The sequence below is a fragment of the Rhea americana genome, unplaced genomic scaffold (genome assembly GCF_003343005.1).
Source record: "Rhea americana isolate MKP2758 unplaced genomic scaffold, rheAme1 scaffold_17, whole genome shotgun sequence".
Taxonomy (NCBI): domain Eukaryota; kingdom Metazoa; phylum Chordata; class Aves; order Rheiformes; family Rheidae; genus Rhea; species Rhea americana.
In genome coordinates this window covers 8,382,067-8,402,109 of record NW_028185816.1, presented here as the reverse complement: position 1 = coordinate 8,402,109, position 20,043 = coordinate 8,382,067, and the positions used below count along the sequence as shown (strand labels likewise).

The 20,043-nt window shown below is 40.2% G+C and overlaps 1 protein-coding gene across 1 annotated transcript in view; it reads right to left on the bottom strand.

Moving 5' to 3' along the window:
- Positions 1-19,762, bottom strand: part of AXDND1 (axonemal dynein light chain domain containing 1) — a 29,232-nt gene extending 9,470 nt beyond the window's left edge. The window contains exons 1-14 of the mRNA XM_085300994.1: positions 19,712-19,762; positions 10,264-10,349; positions 9,082-9,138; positions 8,854-8,962; positions 8,059-8,180; positions 7,374-7,514; positions 6,836-6,940; positions 6,059-6,179; positions 5,335-5,436; positions 4,599-4,765; positions 3,692-3,755; positions 3,000-3,234; positions 1,037-1,250; positions 296-389 (exon numbers count right to left, since the gene is read on the bottom strand). Of these exons, the coding sequence (XP_085157120.1) occupies positions 296-389; positions 1,037-1,250; positions 3,000-3,234; positions 3,692-3,755; positions 4,599-4,765; positions 5,335-5,436; positions 6,059-6,179; positions 6,836-6,940; positions 7,374-7,514; positions 8,059-8,180; positions 8,854-8,962; positions 9,082-9,138; positions 10,264-10,349; positions 19,712-19,762 (1,668 nt within the window). The remainder of the gene's footprint in view (positions 1-295; positions 390-1,036; positions 1,251-2,999; positions 3,235-3,691; positions 3,756-4,598; positions 4,766-5,334; positions 5,437-6,058; positions 6,180-6,835; positions 6,941-7,373; positions 7,515-8,058; positions 8,181-8,853; positions 8,963-9,081; positions 9,139-10,263; positions 10,350-19,711) is intronic.
- Between the last annotated feature and the right edge of the window lie 281 nt (positions 19,763-20,043).

The following is a 20,043-nucleotide window of genomic DNA, read 5'->3' as shown; positions in this document are numbered from 1 at the left end:
GAAATAGTAATATTATTCCAGAGCTAATGTTCGGTAAAAATTGGGGGTGGGGGAAGCTTATATTCACGTTCTAAATAGATGACCTTCCAAGTACATAAATAGCAGCAAAAACTTATTAGAGGGGTCCTTTTATGCTCCCTTGGCTAGAAGAGGAAAGCCACAATTCTCAACTCAAAGATGTCAAAGCAGAAAAGAGGTATCCTCACAACTGTGCTCTGGGCAGAGGAAAATTAAAGGGAAGTGTGAATACTAGATATAGTGCTTATATCCCTAGCTGTTTCAGGCTTGCACTTACTTCTTGGTTAAGATGAGTTATGTTCTTCTCAGTCTCATTATTCATGGACAGAATCCATTGCTGAATCATTTTAAACACTTCTCCGGGTATCACTCTGGAGAAAGAGGGTGAAAAAAAAAAAGAAAAAAAGAAAAGAAAGAAAACCCCCAAACAAATACAGAAACAAAGTGACTTCTAGTGCACGAAACCTGACGAGCTCTTGTCTCAGACACATTTTTTGCTTCCCAACTCAAGGAAAGCTACACATTTAGCGTTCTACATATTGGGAACATGAAACAGGCAATTTTGTTAATACTATAATGTTATAATGTTAATGCTATAGTTGTGGTCGAACTTGTCATTTGCAAGCAACCTCTTACGTATAGATTATGTATGTGCTCTGCAAATAAAGCATTACCACAGACAATAAAGCACCACAAGATGGRCTATACCCCCCAACACATCTAACTGTAAATGAATCTCATATTTTGTTTTTCCTTCACATGTCAAGCAGGTGGCAGTTTTGAGGAAGAYAGTGATGTTTCTGGAGCAATACTGTAGCCACCAACTCTCTCCACAGATACTGCCAAATCAAAGCAAATGAAAGGCAGCCACTGATCATTTTAATAGCTCGACTGGTCATTTGTATACCACTGCCAKCTTCCTCTGCTGGGTTTCCCACAAAAGAGCACTTTGCTTTTCCTACGYGTGTAGTTTACTGTGCAAGGCCAGYCCAGATGCAACAAACCACCCAATCCTTACGGCAGATGTGGTCTCTCGTCGCTCTCATCTTCATGCAACYGGCCAGAGCCTATGAAGCTTATCACAGCATCCACCTGGGCCAACCATGCRGGAAGCGGGTGACGAAACGCCTGCAGCTCAGATTCGTGCATGCCACAACCTCGCTTCAGCTTTTGCGCCCTAACTAACCAATCTTCCATGCTTCTCACCAAGCCTGTCAAAAATTTAGCTGTACCTGGAGGGGAAGAAAATAGGACCCCTTAATTACATTCTTTCAGCCAACAAAAACAAAGCTCAATTCAAAACACTATGCCAAGAGGGAGGAAAAGTCTATGCAGGAACTGCCTGGACTTATACTAAGAATGAACTGTTTAACAAGTACCGAATTTAAAAGAAGCTAAAAGAAAAYGGGCTTGATTCAAAGCCCTGACTTTCCTTCTTGCCTTGGCAGATTTGGCTCTCCAGTTRCATAAAGGGATGCAATGGCTTAATATAAATCTCTTTAAAGATGCTTAGCCCAAGGTGATACAGTGTACACAGATTTGCAAAAATGCCTGGGCAAAGGCATAAATTACCTGTTCACTCACTCATCTAGCACACACTGATGGATACCCTCCGTTTTTTTGAGGAGTACACTCAAAATGTAACAAYGGTTGTTCTCGATATCCATACACAATGCTTAAAGTTCAAGTCCTGCTAAAGCCCTGGCCTCTGGGACATTTTGTGGCACAGATGTCACGTTATGTCCATAGAGGAGAGGGCAATTTCCATAACACTTTAATGAGTGTGATGCATGCCTCAGTTTCCCCACTGCATTGYGGCAAAGTAGAAGTGGTTAACTTCCACACTGGATTGGGAGACACGCGACATGAAACACTGCTGAGGTGTCCAGACTGGTGAGGTGGTGAGAAGGCTTCTCTTCTGCCTCTAGTTTTCACAAGCTTTTTATCATAGCTGAAATCTGAACAGGAGGGATATCTTGCCTCTCCTACTGAGAGGCAGTTAAACTACAATACAGCGATGAGCCCAAGTAGTTCAAAATACATTACCCTGTATGGATCAATAAAATACTTTTGCTCTGGTCCAGTCCCCAAAGTCTCATCTTCTAATGAGAACTACTGGGACTGTTTACTTCCTTTGGCAGTCTCATATGATGGAGAGACTTATTCTATCTCAGTTCCTTTAGCGAGCCCAAATATAATACCTAGCATAATATAGAAAAAAGCACAGGATAACCTTAAAGTGAAAGAATAAGATGACAGTATGAGAAGCAGCTCAGAAAATATGAGTACCAGTTCTAGATAACACGTTTTCAGTTTAGCTTCAGTTTGCTAAAAGCAAATAAGATGATTACAAAACAGAGATAAAAATTCTGAAATCAGAAATGTGTCAAGGCCTTTCACAGGCAAAGGTCAGGAAGGTTGCAAACTACCCAACAAATGTTTGTTATCTTATACAGTACAAGACAACTTTATATCAGCAATGAAAATATTTATTTACGTGTTTTATTATCAGGATAGTTCAGTATCCAGATTAAGATAACCCTGTATTAGTGATACAGCAATAAAGTATTCTGCTCTGAGACAGTGTTTTCTAGTCAATGATCCCCAAAGCAACATTGCAGTTTCAAAACCAAACCTCTATTCTTTCCTTTCACATTTTCTTTTACACACATTAGCCACATAATCACAGGATGCACAAATTCCTTCTGAATGTGACACAACTTCCCCACATCACATCTGTATTGCATTGCTCTTTGATTCCAGTGTACTGCTTTTCAAATATGCTTTTTGTGTGTTATTGAGAGTCAGATTTTTTCAGAGTAGATCCCTTGAGCTCTCTTCGTTCCCAGCACAAATCTGAGGGTCAGACTTTGGCTTTATGGAAAAAGTCAAAACAGACTACATCAACTGGCTCTCTATTATGCAGTACTTTCCAGGCATATCTGAGGAAAGACTGAACTGCAAAACCAGTCATTTCTTACCATTATCCCCACTTATCCTTATTTGATATTGTCGGCAGATTTCACATGCTCTTTGGTTTATTTCTTCCATGGTAGCATGCTCTGGAGGCAAYGCTCCATTGAAGTCCCGGTGTCGATTCAGCACCTTGTGTCCTCGCTCTATCCAGTGCTCCTGTAGACTGGAAACGTTCTGCAGACTTTCCATTTTTGTTAGGTACACCTCCCCTTCATACTGCTGCAGGTTTTCATCTAACATCTGAAAGAAAAGCAGCAAGCTTGCCACGCCCTGCAAAGTTGGGCAACCTCTTATCTGCAAGGGAGAGGCAAGAGAAACAGGTAAGAAATATAAGGATCCATGAGCACAAAGATGTCACAGTCCAAGCAAACAGCAAAATAAATTGGAAACTTACTTCACAAGAGTGACAATTCTGAGTGCTTCTGCAGATTAGTATCATTTATCAGTCACCAGAGCTGTCAGTCAGACAGTGCTTAGGTGGATGACTAAGTTTAATGTTTCAGCTGAGCTATTGGTATCAGTTTATTATAACTTTGCGTGTAGACTCTTAGCTTAACCTTCAGAACAAAAAATGTAAGTTGATAGGTTTTCCCCTCACATTTGTGATGGGCACAGATACGCACTGTGGCTCAGCTGACAAGTGGTAATTTGCTGAGCAGATATCATTCAATTATATGGCCAACCCTCAAAATCTTACATTTTCCAAGTTCTTGATATCTTGTAGCATTTCGTCCAATAGCTCTTCCTTCACTGGAGAGGAACTAAAGCAAAGAGAAGAAAGGGATGAGAGATAAGGATGAGGAAAAAACGAATCCTTCAGTAGTTGACGTAAAGCTAGAAGTAAAGATATATTTTATGCATACTGAGTTTGTGATATAAATTGTAACTTGAAACAAAAGTAGAAAACAAGAGGTTCTACCCAGTCACAGATTTTTGTTCCCTCACTCAGCATCACAAAAGCACTGGGTGGTAACTAAGGAAATATGTTACTTTCAGCAGAGAAGAAAATCTAATTCAAGTAAATGCCAAAAATTGAACCTTTATTCAGTCCACGAATTAAGTATCAAACATGTTTGCAGTTATATTTTATTGTATTTAACATACGGCAATGTACAAACAAAACGTCTGCAAAATATAATTATATTAACATACAAAGAGATCTTGGGTTTGAAATCTCAAGACTTCGGCTCATTTTGTCCATACTGCTCTATTGGAAGCACTAATATATGTGCATTCAGGTTAAAATTAACMAACTAAACAGAAAATTCCATCATAACACAGAAAAATGCTCAATACGAAACTGGTTCATGGAGGGTAAAATCCTTTCTTCACTGGAGTCAGCAGCAACCTCCCTATCAAATTCAACTATGACCTTCCRGTATCATTTTGGAGGTACCAATATCTGTTATGGACCTGATTATCAAAATGTCTCAAACAGAAAAGYAGAACAGTGAGGGACATGCAAACCGCGGACCACGCCAAATTGCCCTACCCCTTAGAGTCGAAGTCAAGGCAGCCTTTGCGCTGGCCCAGTGAGACCTTCTGCCACAAAGCAAAAGTGGAGGGAACCAGCTGCTGCCACCCAGCCCCTCTGCACCACTCACAAGATATTGTCCTGGAAGTACTGAAGCCACTTGGCGAGGCCTCGGCGGACAACGTGCAGTTTTTCCTTGCTGGATTCCTCAAAGCAATCTATTTCTGCTCCGATGCAACCCAGCATTTTTCTGAACTGCTCAGTCTCCTCCTGCAGACCAGCAAGGTCTCTTGTGTCCTGCAGGCACCAGGTAGGAGAGTGRGAAAAGGAAATGTTTTCGTGACCAGTTTGGTCCAGGTCAAAGGAAGTCTCCYTTTGCCTGAGCTATTTTGAGACATATGTATGTCAGAGATCTGGGAGCTAGGAAGTTTCTGTAATTCCACAGCACAGCCCTCACAAACCCTTGCGTGTGACTCGAGGATGCCTGACCCTCCCAGGGCATGCCAGATTCGGGTGCCTGACTCCTTGCTGCCTGTATGCTATGMGGAGACCACACCTTGGGGCCCAAATTACACTAGTGTTGATCTGTTTTGGTTTTATGAATATGGAACAGGGAAAGCCAAAAAGAAAAAGGGGAAATAAAGGAATAAGAAAAGCATCGAGGAGAACGTAGGGCATGGAGGAAAAAGAAGCTGGAAGAAAGAAAACAGATTCAAATCTTAATGCTCATTCAAAACTAGACCAAGATTTAAAAGCTCAAATCAGAGTCAGAATACTGAAAGATTCACTGAGATCCAGGGGGTTACATAAACCTTCACACACATGCAAACACTCAGAGCAGTTACCCATCACAGGCAGGTTCCTACCTGCGATGCCAAGAGGACTATGAAATGTTTGAGAACTTTGGTCAGTGTCTTTTCACTAACATAGAGCTTGCGAGCCAATATGAGCCGGTTTCTGTTTATCACCTGAAAGAAACATTTATTATTCGTACTGTACTCTTCAGAGAGGAGGGGCATTGCAGGACAACACAACTCTGATAGTAACACAGGAGCTTTATTACCAAAGAAATGGAGCACAGGTAGCTGAGTCTCCTTTCCTTGCAAGTATACTTATCTCCCAGGAAGCTCCAAAAGTTCTAGTATCAGATTTTCAACTTGAAGGGGATAAAGTAAAAGATCACAAACAAGGGACACACGCAAACAAGGAAGCACACTGTTAACTCACTCATACATATCAAAAWATCATTCTAAGTCTAAAGAATTAGGCTAGGATATTCTAAGTTATAATGAAATCAGGAAACTTTAGCCAAATCTGCTTCTGAACAGAAATACTAATTTCGCAGAAGTTCTTCCCACACAGGATCCAGAGATCTGTGCCAAAAATACCATGAGAATCATTTGGTTCCCATGCAAAAACCATGTGAAATACAACAGACTTCAGAAAATGACATCAGTGCAGGTATGAGATGTGCTAGTGCCTGATAGCATTAAATAAAAACATGCTTTGGGATGAAATCTTTCCTTGGAAGAAGATTGCTAGTTATGACAGTTCATGTCTCACAGTGTATGCTTGATCTCCTGCACCTACCTTCAGTGCCAGATCATAGGTAGCTGAGCTCCAGATGTCTCTCTCTTGGCTTAGCAGAAGAATCTGCTCTTCCAGCCTGGTTCTCTGTAACTCATATAAATCACGATACTCTTCTACAAGGCTACAAAAAGAGAAAGACAACGAAATAGGTGCACATCCCTTTCTTCTTAATAAGGTTTACTGTCTTTCTCCCAATTCCCAAAGCATTTCTTAGACATTTCCTTCCTCTCCTTCCTTTTTTCAGTCACCTCCTACAGTAGCCTGTGAATTCAYAGTTCTTTTTCCCTAAGCCCCTACAACACCTTTCTGTTGATACTCCCACTGTGAATTTCCAACTGGCATGGATACAGATCTCTGCTGGGCTTAGACTAGTTGTTTTCTTCATGACACAAGAGCTGCTTAAGTCAGTGCCTCAGTACTCAACACAGCTCTGATACCAACCACCTAAATCCTGCATTTCTGAAGCACGGGGAGGTGCCCACAGGCCCCCGAAAGTTGAGACCGGCAGGCACAACTAGACTGTGAAGACACTTGCTGCGAATGTAAAGGAATGGGAATACCAACAGCTGAGCAACAAATGCAACTGCTATGGCTTAAATATATAAATATTTTGAACATCCTTTTGAGGAATTTAGGGTAAACGGAAAAATGATTGCGTGTGTCAAACAGCCAAGCTGTTTTTCACAGAAGACAATCAGTCCTTCTACCTCCTTCCAGACAATCCCAAGAGAACGATACCAGCACAATTCAGCAACCTCAGCTTTGAAAGGAACTTACTTTGCATTCATCTCTGCCTCCTGCACTGCTGCAGCAAGCTCCTGTTGAGCTTGCTCTGCTTCTCTGGTAACGTTGTGGTCATGTTCTCGTAGCTCATACAGCTCTCTGAAACAGCAGGAAACAGTCTGAATGCAACTTAGCACAACCTAAAGAGCTCTCCCCTGGTAAACAGAYTGGTGTGCCCTATGCTATCATGAAGGGTCTCTTCCTCAACCACAATCATCTCTCTTTAAGCGTGAAAGGCATCTTTAAAACCTTCTCTTCCTCTGCATGCACACTGCTCAGTAAATCCTTTCTGCCAAAGGTGCTAAGGCAAGGAGGTGACCTTGCTGTTGCTCTCTGCTCCTGTGCTGCACAGCCTGCAGTGAAAGCGTATAGAATAAAGTGTGAGAAGGCTCTAGTATGCTCCCTGTGGCTCTGGTTCAAATCATAAAACTGATTTCCTGCTCCTAAGGGAGGCAGATTAGAAAACTGAACAAATCAGCGTGCTAAGCCTACTGCAGCGAGGTAATTTCTTAGAATTAGACAGGATTCAGACCTGGACAGCTGTGCAACAGATTCCTTGAAATAGAATAACTCCTCTGTAATATATCTATCAACCAAACGCTGGGCCATCATTTCTTTGTGGAGGGTCTTGATCTGTTGAGGAATCCGCTCCAGCAGACTCACATAGCGCTGCCTGTAATAGAGTATAAAAAAGGAAGTTACYGTACCTCCCAGAGAACGCAGCTCGCTCACCTCGTCTGAAGATCCCTTCCTTTCACTGTGGAAAGCTATCTAGAAGACAATCTACTGACYGTTTGGACTTGGGATTTTAAACACTTTGAAACAATTTAGTTGCTACAAATAATGGTAGTTAATGTGCACAGTGGAGAAGAGCACAGGAACTCTGGCTGTGAGGGAAACCTCAGCTATTTAACAAGTGAAAACTTCCCTTCAGTGTCACAGCCATACAGCACCCGTACAGCTGTCAAGCTTGCTGACACTGTCACTGCAGTGGGGGGCAAGCTCCAAGCTAGGTAACGGAGGGCCTTCAGCACTCGGCGTTAACTATGCAGGCAAATCTATTTCACTTATGGCATTAGATCCCACGGCAACTATATTACGACAGGGTAGCGTTGCTGGGCAAAGACATTAAGAATGATCTGCAAGCGCTAATGCTATTGCTGAGAGGATACTGCCATAAATCAAGAGGGGGATTAGGGTACTCAGCTAAGTATGACCTGAGCTTGGAAAGCAGCTGTCCTCTCTCTACGCAGTCCACGCTGACCTGCCGAATCAGCTCATGGAAAACTATGTTGTAAATGTTCTGCTCTGCCTTCATCAGCTCCAGCATATTGTGCAGCTGGCAAAACATGTGAGAAAAGTCACAGCCTTGCAGAGCCTGGCAAACRCAGTCCTTTAACAACCGAGATTAGCAAAGACTTCTACTTCTGAAACAGGTTTCTCTTTGAGGATAAAGCACTTCTAAAGGCAGAAARAGGAAGGGGAAAAAGCCATCCTACATGCATTTAATGGTTCATTTTTAAAAGTGCTGTTCATTAACTACCCTCCTGTCAAAGTCCACAGGAGCTTTTCCACTAATTCCAGTGGACTGCTACTGAGACAAAAGGCTCAGCTTTTTTCAGGAACCTACCTCATCTCTTTAAGCCTTCCCCCTTACTGTGCAAGAATAACAGCAAATAAGCCCCATTCTGCTTTTAGGTTTTCGCAGATCTCCAAAAGCCCAGCCCGCAACACAACAGCCTGTCTCGCAACAAGGAGGCACGGCAGCCACTGCCTTGACTCCGTTGCAGCAACACTGCTTGCATCCCTCCCTGGTGYTTGTGCCAGGAAATGTTTGTCATGGTCAGACCAAGATGAACTGCAGCTCAAGGATGGAAACCCACAGTTACRACAGGATCTCCAGGCAGCTGGCTTCAGTAGAAACTAACTGCTAGGAGACACTTTAAACACAGCAGGGATGAACACTTGGGAAAACGGGACTTCGTTTTTCTGGTGACGAGGGAATTATCCACCTGCGAAGGTCCTGTTATTCCAATTAGCTTATTGTCTACTCCAGCTTTTTCCAACATGCTGTCCATGGTCTCCATCAGCTGCACGACCTCTAACCTCCCCGAAGGTTTCCTGAGAGACCCAGATGACAGAGATGCATCAGTATTTTCTAAAAAATGTTGTGATATTTTACCATAAAGCGAAATTAACAGTCTTTTTCTGATAGCAACTTCACATACGGTGGCACTTACATGGATGGGAATAGTCGTAGCCTCTTTTCGCGGTCTTCAAGCAGAGTTGTGTATTTACTGAAACAAAGACAAAYGTTAAAAGTTGATTGCAATGCAACCCTTCCACTGCTAGTTGAGAGCCAGTTTTCTGTTGTGATCTCTGTCCTGTGTATAAACACAGGACAGAGTGGATGAGCATGGTGGGAGAGGCAGAGAGGCCAAGAGTGGCCCTTCAGAGGAAATCTTGTCAAAACATCCTCCCATTAAGATCTCTTTTCTCCACCATACTTAGCTAAAATTGACCATTGGGTTTAGAAGTTATTGGTGGCACCAAAAGCCACATCATATTCACCAAGACACTGATGATAAAAGCCACATTTCATAGGAAACCATCATAACAAGATGGTATTCTAACTACATCGTGTTACTAAACCAATTCTGAAGATTTTGCTCATATTCTTAATATTTCAATCCTTGAAAAATAAAAAAAGAATCTTCAAACTTAATGAGTTGTCCAGAGATATCACAGGAAGTGCTCTGTAGCCTTTTTGGGGCAAGATCTGATAAATGCAATTCAAAATTCATGTCCTTAAAAAGTAAAAAACAAAAAAACAAAAAAACAAAAAGTAAAAGAATCCCGGTGGTTAGATTCAAGATGTTAGTGCGAATGTAAAAGCTCCATTAAAACGAAAAATATTCAGCATCGACACAGCTTTACTGCAGAAAGTGATTATAAAAGGAAGGTAGAAATATAGAGAGAAGAGCCAAAAATCATAAAAACACCCAGACACCTCCAGATAAAACTGGACAATCCCCCACACACCTACACACACACGTACAACAGTGGCAACTTCCAAAATTTGCCTCAAGGGATCAAGCCAAATTTCAGCTTCCACATTCAGGTCCAACCATAGAAAAACTTTTGAGAAATAGTAAGAGCATATAGGGAGTTGTGATCTTTTGGCCACTCCAAAGCAGTTGAGGCAAGGAAAAGGCAGTCCACATTGCTCTGTACAGTTGATTATAGCCTGGTCACCACTGTGGGATTTGCACAACCATCCTTTCTATAACCTCCTCTCCCCTCCTGCAAGAAGCATTTCTGGCCACTGTTCTCTGTCTTTCATCAATTTATCCCCCAGCTCCAAGCTGCTGTGGAGGCCYCACAGCTCAAGGACAAATCTTTGTAAATCAGAAAACACTCACTCATCAAAATACTTCAAGGGCAAAACTCCCCTGTTCTTCACAATGTGAAACTCCTCTGGAACCAGACTCTCTGCTACATTTGCTTGCTAGAAATAAAAGAGAGCAGAGCATGGAACACATTGGTATAAATGATGTGCACAAACCCCCAGCTCCTCCCGAGGAGGACACAGTTTTGGCAGCCCAGAAAGCAGAAGTCATATCGCAGCTTTTCATGCTGGTTTTCTACTTCTCACTCAGTTCATTGAGAGCCTGCCAGAAATACTAAATCTGGCAAAAAAAAAAAAAAAAAAAAAAAAAAGTCAAAAGAGAGAGAAAAGAAAGTTTTTACACTTGCTGGTGTATGTCTAATCAGCACTCAAGTGATGTATACATATTCTGTGGGGGTACAGAGCCTCCTCCACTGAACTGTTTTCTCAGTTTCCTTCATCCTCCTTTCTGTCACTGTAGTTGTTCCCAACACAACATTCAGATAATTTCCACAAACTTAAGCCCTTCCTGATGAAGATCCTGCATGGAAGTACTAACAGCCCCCTGCTCTGTTTTTCTCCAAGAAAACAGAGTCCTCTTGCTCTGTCTTGAAAATTACTTCCAAGCAAGAGCAAGGTCTCACTTTAGTTGCTTGCAAAATCCAGAGACGCAGCATCTCCACAGCTCCATTTCCTTTGGACCATTCTTGTCAAGACAGTCAGGGCACATGTGCCCCCRTCTCCCCAAACCCTGCAGCTAAGCCCATACCTTTCTGTTTTCTCACCACACACTTCTCCAAGGCAGAAGCCAATCCTGTCTCCCCATCTTTCCCACCTGATGTGTATGTTCTGTTTTTTTCCAAACCAGCATACCATACATTATTAACAGATCTCTCATTATTAACAGATCTGCTCCCTATTTGTATTAAGCGTGTTTTTTATGACTTCTATTTATTATTTTTCTCCCTCAGTAGGATCTGTAAGGCTAAAATTAAATTATATTTCTTGCACTTATCTTACATACATTTATTGACCAATCAGTTGCCTGACCGAACTCGTTGAATGTTATGATACTCCAGGTGCCACTGAGAACATCATTGTAAAAGAACAGGGATAAAGAGGTAACCCAGCTTAATTAAAAAAAGGCAGATCCTAGTCCTCTGGTGAAACACACAAAATAAATACCAGCAACCCGTTTTCCCAGTTCCTAGATTTAGTATGCAAGGTTTATGTTTAGAAAAAGAAACAAACAAATGCAAAAGAACATTGTAACAGAAAATGAACACATTTAAACTGGACTAGAACAAGGAATCAACAGTATCTTTAGTTGCTTTTCAGGTTACAAGTTTACTTTCAAGAGTAGAACTGCATCTACAGCAATAAAAACCCAGAGCTTAGATCCTATTTAAAAATAGGATGATGTGATAATTTGATCTTTCATTCAGATTCACTGTTTTAAGATGGGTCCATATATTTCAAAAGCTGTAGCTCCTACTGCTTATAAGGCAGTTTCTAGAAAGTTACCCATCTCTTTATTCTTATTTAGGTTTATTTTTCCCAAATAAATTTGCTCACAGAACAGAGATTCCCACAGGCTGACTAACTTTTCATAACATAATGAAACTCAGACAAAATAAGCATAACTTGGAATAAGGATTAAAAGCTCAGTAGAGGTTTTTCTCCAAATAAACTGAAATTACAAGTTTTGTATCATAAGTATTAAGCATTAATGCATCAGCAGCAAGATCAATAAAACTCAGGAGACAGCTTATTGAGGAAGAACCTRATCTAGTATATCTGTATTTAACATGCTAGTTCTAGAGTCAGGTATTTGGGTTCAAAGGAGATTAAACAATGTCTAATCAAACATTACTCAAAATTATCATAATTCCAATACAATACTGCAAAATATTGATTAAATGATAGATTTGTCCATATATTAATCGATGGGAAATCATTATAAAACATGCTTCTGTTTCTGTTGATGTAACACAATTCTTTGGCCCTTTTACAAAGTAATTACTTACAAAAAAAAAATCTTCAGCTTACAGAAGTTAATATCTAACATAGGACACTACTTGGCTGCATAAACTATACGCATAAGAGAAATTAAGCATTCATTTTAATATGCAAAGCTCACACATAGGAAAAAAAAGTAGGTAGGTCATACACACTAAAGGAAAAGCTACTAGCAAAGCTACTAGAAAGTAGCTCAAAACTGCTTATGGCCTCACATTTGRCTGAATTAACTCATTTGAATGCACCAAGCTTGCCATATGATCCAGATAATTCTGTGCCTGTCTGCACTATAACGTACACTTTCAGAAATCTTTTTGAATTTATAACTGATATTGAGTAATTCTGTATTTATTTCTTACTGTGATATAGGGTAGCACCATAACACTAAAACCCAGAACACTTTTCTAGACAGAATTTTCTGTTAAGAAGGAAAACAAAAGAAGACCCACCTCCTAGCAGGGCCAGGGGCCAGCCCCACACTGCACGAGCAGAGCATACCCAGCCCAGGAAGGGCAGCCAGCATCAGCCAAGAGTCCAGGGCATCACAGAAGACCCTAGTTGCAAGACCAAGGCAGAAAACCAGCCCTCCAGCTAGATCAACATCCAAATCAACACAGGCACAGCCCTGAGCTGAAATGAGGCCCCTGGGCCCAGGGGCAAAGGATGCAGTGTGGGAGGCCCCAGSTGAGGTTGGTCAGGGCAATCAAGGCTCATTAGTGTACTCAGGGTCCTGACAGCTGTGCAGATTGAAATGGAAAATTTGGTATATTTTAATAGTGAGACTGATCAGCAGCTGGGACAAGCCATCAAGTGAAGTGATAGAACCTCCATCTTTTGATGCCTCCAGCTCAGAATTGAATACCTTTTTAAAAGTTACATTTAGCAAGCAGAAATGATTGCACTATAGATGAAGTGGGTAACATTAGGCTTGTGATGTGTCTAGTAGCCACTTTCTGTCTTAATGTCTATGAATCCATGAATGGGGAAGTCCAAATAGTTCTTTAACTCTAAGGCCAGATCCAATCACTGCCATCCCACTTAACCCCCCCAGTAAATCTGTGCCCAAGAATAAAGATCGCTTCAGCTGATTTGGCTACATATAGTAAAAAAAAAAAAAAAAAAAAATAAAAAAAAAGAAAAAAAAGAAAAAAAAAAAGAAAAAAAAAAGAAAAAAGAAAAAAAAGCTATTTCTAATTATATTCATTATTTATTCATTGTCATGGCATATAACGCCAGGTGAACCTAAAGACTGCTAATCAAACCAAGGCAAATCATTCATGATCTCCAGTCTGCACATCAAAATCTTCTAACGTACCATACTGGATCGTGATTGCATACGTATACGAATGTATAGATCAGAAAGCTAAAGGAAGATTAAATTTGAGAGGAGCTACAAGGTGAGAGATGACTGGCTCTTTTAAGGAACTCGTTATGCTGGTGCAGGACTACCAGACTTAGAGCAGCACAGTCCTGCGAGTGGTTATAGCCCAGCATGGAACTGCACTTAAACTATTCAGGAGCTCTGCGTAGTTTAGAAACCAGCACCACCCTGACTGCAGAGACTCTGAAAGACAGGGAGTTCACACCTTCCAGGCAATCTTTTCTAATGCTTTGTGATCCTTGTTGTCAGAAAATTTGTCTTAGCAGGTAATCTGAATCTCTGTCATTCCAGTGTTGTTGCTGCTGTTTCTCATCCTATCTAGGTCATCATGAGAATATGAAATAGCATGAAAACCTGAACAAATTCCAGTTATACTTTGCTTGTTACCTCCTTTCATTTTGACAGGGAATCACTGGCAATTACTCTTTGAGTAGACCAACTTTGCACGCACTTTTACAGTAGCTCCATTTAGGTCATATTTCATTACCTTGCTTATGAATTATGTGAGATAATATCAGAAGCTTTATTAAAGTCAGATATATCACATTGTCTGCTTCTCCTTTATCCACATGATATTCTTCACGGAAGGAAATTAAATAGTTTAACACACTTTGCTTTGGACAAATTTTTGTTGTCTGCTACTCATTTCCTTGATTTTTCAATCACTTAGGACCCCATATGAGTCAAAGTAGAGCATCTCTAACAGCTCTACTTTAGAAAGACCTAGTAAACAACTAGTAAAAAATCTGCATGTGGCTAAATCAACTTGTTGCTTTGATTTTTTGATTCTCAGCTGAAATATTTACAAATTCTTGTTGCAAGCTTTCAAAGGGCAACATTTCACAGGAACGCAGAATAGTTGAGGTCAGAAGGGACCTTTGGAGATCCAACCCCTCTGCTCAAGAGTGGTCACCTAGAGCACGTTAGACCAGATCACGTCCAGGAGGGTTTTGAATATCTCCAGAGGAGACTCCACAACTTCTCTAGACAACCTGTTCCAGTGCTCCATCACTCTCACAGTGAAGAAGTTTTTCCTTATATTCAGGTGGAACTTCCTGTGTTTCAATTTGTGCCTGTTGCCTCTTGTCCCATTTTTCCCATTGTCAAAGCAGAAAACAGTTAGTGCTGGCATACGTAAAACCCCATGCACTGAGATGAGAATATGCCCCCTTTGAAGTCTAGCTCTTATGTATTTGTTTATACTGACCTGCTTGTCTTAGGCTTTATCATACATGTACACTTGTTATCCTGATGTCTGTTTTCCAATACAGCACAGGCAGAAAGGAACCTAATACCTCTTCCATAAACTATTCTTGTATGGAAAATGAAAGTATGCTTAGTAAGAATGACTAAAAGAACTAGAAGCTGCTGTAACCAACAGTATTTGAAAACTCTGCAATTAACAATTAACAAACACATGGTGTATAGTACAGCTCCACAGTACAATCTTTAAATCATGCCAGTGTAACTGTGAAGTAAAAGAGAAAAACACAGGATGTTTATGATGGTTTTTATAACACATTTAAGCACAAGTGACTTTTAAAGATTCTGAGTAACTATAGTTCTCATGGAAGGCAGGCAGAACTTTAGGTGCCCCAAATATTGACTATATTTAAATATTGTCTGGCTAGCTGTTGGCCTACAGTTGTGGTATCTACTTATCTATCTGTTTAGAATATAAAATGGTAATATAGATAACATTTCCTAACAATGGATAGGGTTACATCTTACAGTGGATACATGCAAGAAAACACAGAAGGCCTTTCTCCACGTAAGTATAAAATATCTGTAGTCCAGAGGAGAACAAGGACGGGTCAATCATTYTCACACTAATGACAGTATCTGAAGCTCAGCTGGGCTCTTTCAGGGAAGATTAATCACAGATCTTATGCTAAAGTATAGTTACCCCGAAGAAAAACTATTCGTTACATTAAACAAATATTTTCAAGTATGCTGGTGTTACAGTTGCCTTTCAAGGGCAGGCTGTCTTTAGCAGTGCCCATTGGCATCATATCTGCATTCTCTCTCTGGCTGCTCAGCACTCTAGGACACATACATAAATACAGTCCTCAAAGCCACATCCCAGGTAAGCTGAACAATTCCTCCACTTACAATTGCAAGTGCTTCTGCTCAAACAAACAAACAAAAGAATCATGCTAAAGCAGAGAGAGATTGCCTATACAAATTCAGATTTGTTGCTATTTTCTTCCCTGTGCTTCAATAGCTTTTTGCAGGCCACAGAGCTTGAATTGTGTTGCAGAAGACTCATGCCCAGCCCTGTCCCCTGCTGGTCACGGCTCACAGACTGGCCTTCCTGGACAGACCCTGACTTGTTCCCTCACCTTGTCTGATGATGGCTGGCCTGTCACTGTCACCAGCCTGACTCCACTGGAGTACTGCAGGATTGCACTCTCATCAGTGGGTTATGGTCCCTGTGCTCTGCTTGCCCTCAGTTCCTAGCTCATCTCCCTTCCTGGAGCAGCTCCGGTCTTGCTGCTCTCTGATAGTTTTTACATGACTATAGTCAATCATTTCTTGGAATGGTGTCTCCTGTGGAGTCATGAAATGAAGCTAAAATTCTTCAGGTCCACTTGGCAGTTCTACTCCCCACTAATCCAGTGATGAATGGGTTATAAATGGCTTTGAAGAGCAATAGAGGTACTCATCAGGCAGCTATCTGAGTGCATTATAAATACCCAGGACAAGATCCTTGTGCAGCAGAGAAAATAAAAAATTCAGGAATAGCTTTACCTAAGGAGGCTGGAGCACACTGCTAGTCTGCCCGAGGACCAACACAAGCTTTAAGGTTTTTTAAAAAATTGAGTCACTGGAATTAGTAACTAATATATTGCAATAACAACACATTACACTCTAAGAATTACAATGACAGATCAATTATCTAATTAGAAAGTAAAATTAATTACAGATGGTTTAAATTACTTAATAACAGAGAAATAAATGGTCATCAGCATAAGGCTAGGGACAGTCATGAAAAGTTATCAGGAAGTGCAATTTTGCTAGTTAAAAGAAAGTTTTCCTTACAGGTATGAAGTTTAGAAGCATACTTGTAACATATCCTCACAGGTACATCAAATTTTATTTACTATCACTGTTTCTGTAACAGATAACCTTTGGGAATATGGGGAGGCTGAAATCTAGAGCTAAACAGCTCACAGCAAGAGCCAAGACCTGTAGCTGGCAGCAGTAAGTAGACCAGCTTCTAGAGAGGGAGCGAGCCCCAGTCTAACAGTGAGCTGGAGAAAATCTATTTCAACTATTAAACAACTCACTCCGAGTTTGAAGATATGCTGAGTACCAAAATTCTTGGAAAGAAGCAGCATTGCACCTCAGAGAAATTATATCAGATTATATCGCCTRTTGTTCCTAAGTGGGTCAGGATGGCTCCCAGGGGAATACCCCTTCTGGGAAAGAACTGGCTAACAGAGAAGCACAAGATCTTTGGAGAAAATGAAAGGTGAGATTGTGGAAAGGGGAGCACCAAATTCTAATTATTCTGCAGCTACAAATTGCTGCCAGGAAGTCAGAAAAGGCTATTRTAATTTAGAGCAATGCTGAACATGCTTGATGCTCAGGCTAGCCAGCTCTAGAGCTCGGAGCATGCAAAAATCCTATTGTTTGACAAATTATGACTTTGTTCTTATGTTATGGAAGACATATATTGCATCAGTTGCAACGAATAAATACTGTGCCGTAACATAAATGTGCAAAAYGTGTGATTTGGAATAAGTACCGGAGCCACGATACTTAAAAGGAACCTTATATGACCCAGTATTTTGATACAGGATTATTACTGGARCAACTTTCCAAGTTCCTCCATATTACTTGAAAAGCAGACTGGTGTTTAAAATGATGATGATGATGATTAAGGCAATAATCATGACATGGAAGCCAGACAAACAAGAAGACAAGTTTTAGCTAAACAAAGAGTAGRTGAAAAACTCCAAAATATTCAAATAATGTGTGTCTGTGTTAACTTTTTCAAGACAGGTTGCAATTAACATTTGAAAAGGTTTGTAAATAATGTTTCATTCAAATGTTCACTTGGACACAGGCTTGTGATCAATTAATTATTCAAAAACAACACAAGCATGTTGTCGTTACTGTCTGTTGCGTGTTCTTTGCTTTAATCTGTCCTTTGGTCTTGGAGCTGCCAGATTTCCATAACTGGGTCACCCAGTTCTTTCTGAACTTTGCTTTCGGCTGTGAAATGAAAATTACCATTTTCTGTGRCATACTTTCAGGGATTCTATGAGGAGCTTGAATGGGATGTTTTAGTAACGGGACCTGAAGGATGTGGGAAAATACACAGTAAGAAATGCRTTCGTATCTGTGGATAATACGACTTTTAAGTGATCAGTGACCTTTACAAATGCAGACTAAGATGAAAACTGCAACCTGATAGTTGGCCAAGGAAAAAGAAGATAACTTTTACCGTACGTAACCTGATATGTYGTAATACTAGATTCATTCTTTAGACTTTGTGTAGTGAAAAGCACTGTTACARCGACCAATAATAAATTATAACCACTATTTTAAAAATTCTTTTAACTCACAAGCTCATTGTTTGTGAGTGATTTATTAATTAAAATTAGGTTGCAAAAGTGATAAGAAAAGGTGACATCCACTAGAGAGCGCACAAGAGCTGTTTTTAAAATTCATTTTTAAACCACCCGTTTAACTCTCAAATAGAGATGCTCTGCAATGCACAGGCTGGTCATGAAAGTTTGAAGGAAGACTTGAGGGAAATCTCAGAGAGGGTCTGAGTAATAAATAGTAACTAATTCTCTACAATGAACATGAAACATTTATCTTCTGACCTAGACAGTTAGTAAAAAACATAAAGAACAGAGGTGATTCTTGACTTTTCAGAAATCTTTCAAGCATGTTATTCTCAGCAGGTGAGATACCATCAAATGTACACATCACTACTGACAGAAAGCACATCAGAGACAAGCACACTAAATCTTTAAGGTGTTTTGAAAGGTGTATTTTTGATKTGATTTTATTAAGAAAACGTACAGATTATATATTTTGAGAACAAGTAAACAATGCCATTTCATTAACTCAACACTGATAACTTAAAACTTTTTCTTCGTTTGCAAAATTTGTCGTCATAGTAGCTGTTCATCCAGAGATTTGGTTGAAAGTGACTGAATGTTGTTACTGGGACTTATGTAAAGATTTAAAAAAAAAAAAAAAAAAAAAAAAAGCTCATCTGTGGCACAACTACTTCTTCCTCTTTCAAGTGCATTTTTCAAAGCCAGTTTTATTAAAGAAGCCAGATATACTTCATTAGCAAAGGAGATAAAGAACTCTGAAACGCTACCTGCACTTCCACTAGATACCTCTTTCACTCTTGTATGAAGATACTGAGTGCCAACGGGTTGTTTAAGTACTTTGTTAGAAAAACACCCATCTTCCACTTTCCTTGTCCCCAAACATCAGTTTCCAGAATTTTCCAGTCCTCACTGCCCACTCAGACCGGTAACTTYACAGAAACACAAGTATGAATTAGCATTTGGCATGATACACCAATATTTAACCATAAATAATCTGAACTGATAATATAAACATTAGATGAGAACAAATTTCTGTTAGGTTCACAGCTCTACTAATAACATCTGGACCACACCTGACGTTGTGACCTCTAGCCTGGGAAGAAGTCCTGACATAGAAGTACCTTTTAGAAAAATTAGTCYGTTCGCAATTGCTTTTCTTGTGTAGCAAAATGCTTGAGGATCTGTCRTTTGACATAATGAGAAGCTGTAGAAAGAATAAACTTTAAGAAAGTATTCAGAAAATAAGAGCAGAATTGGCTACTGAGACTGRTCTTACTTTTTTCTGCTTTGCGTGGGGGAGCAGACAGAAGCCCTGCTGATGCTTTATCTGCCATCCTGAYTTGGAAACTCTTCCTTCTAGTGTTAAATCTGCCCAGTCCATCATTTTGGAAAAAAGAATTAAGGGATCAATCTGGTTATCCTTAATTATGCGTATTGATTTAATGATATTGCTCTTTGCCATTACATATTTCAAAGTGTTTTTAATATTGTAGTTGATTTACCTCAAGCCAAAGAGCAGGTAAGGCTTTCTTAATAGAAATGGCGTGAGCCATTCTCAGACTCTGGGAAATATTTGYGTATTGCTTGCATCCAAACATAAAGGTGTGGGAAACTGGACTCCAGCACTTGAAGTCTTGCTCTCCAGGAACATTGCACCTGCACTAAAGGCTAGAGTCCTGGTGTTCCTCACCGTGTCGTAAGTATGTAGTTCCCATAGAAGGCTCTAGAGATCTTCTGCATGCTTTATTTACACAAAAGTCAGTATCAGAAGYCAAGATTCTGTAAACAGACTACTCCATGATACTCCATTTATCTCACCTAATCTTTGAAATGA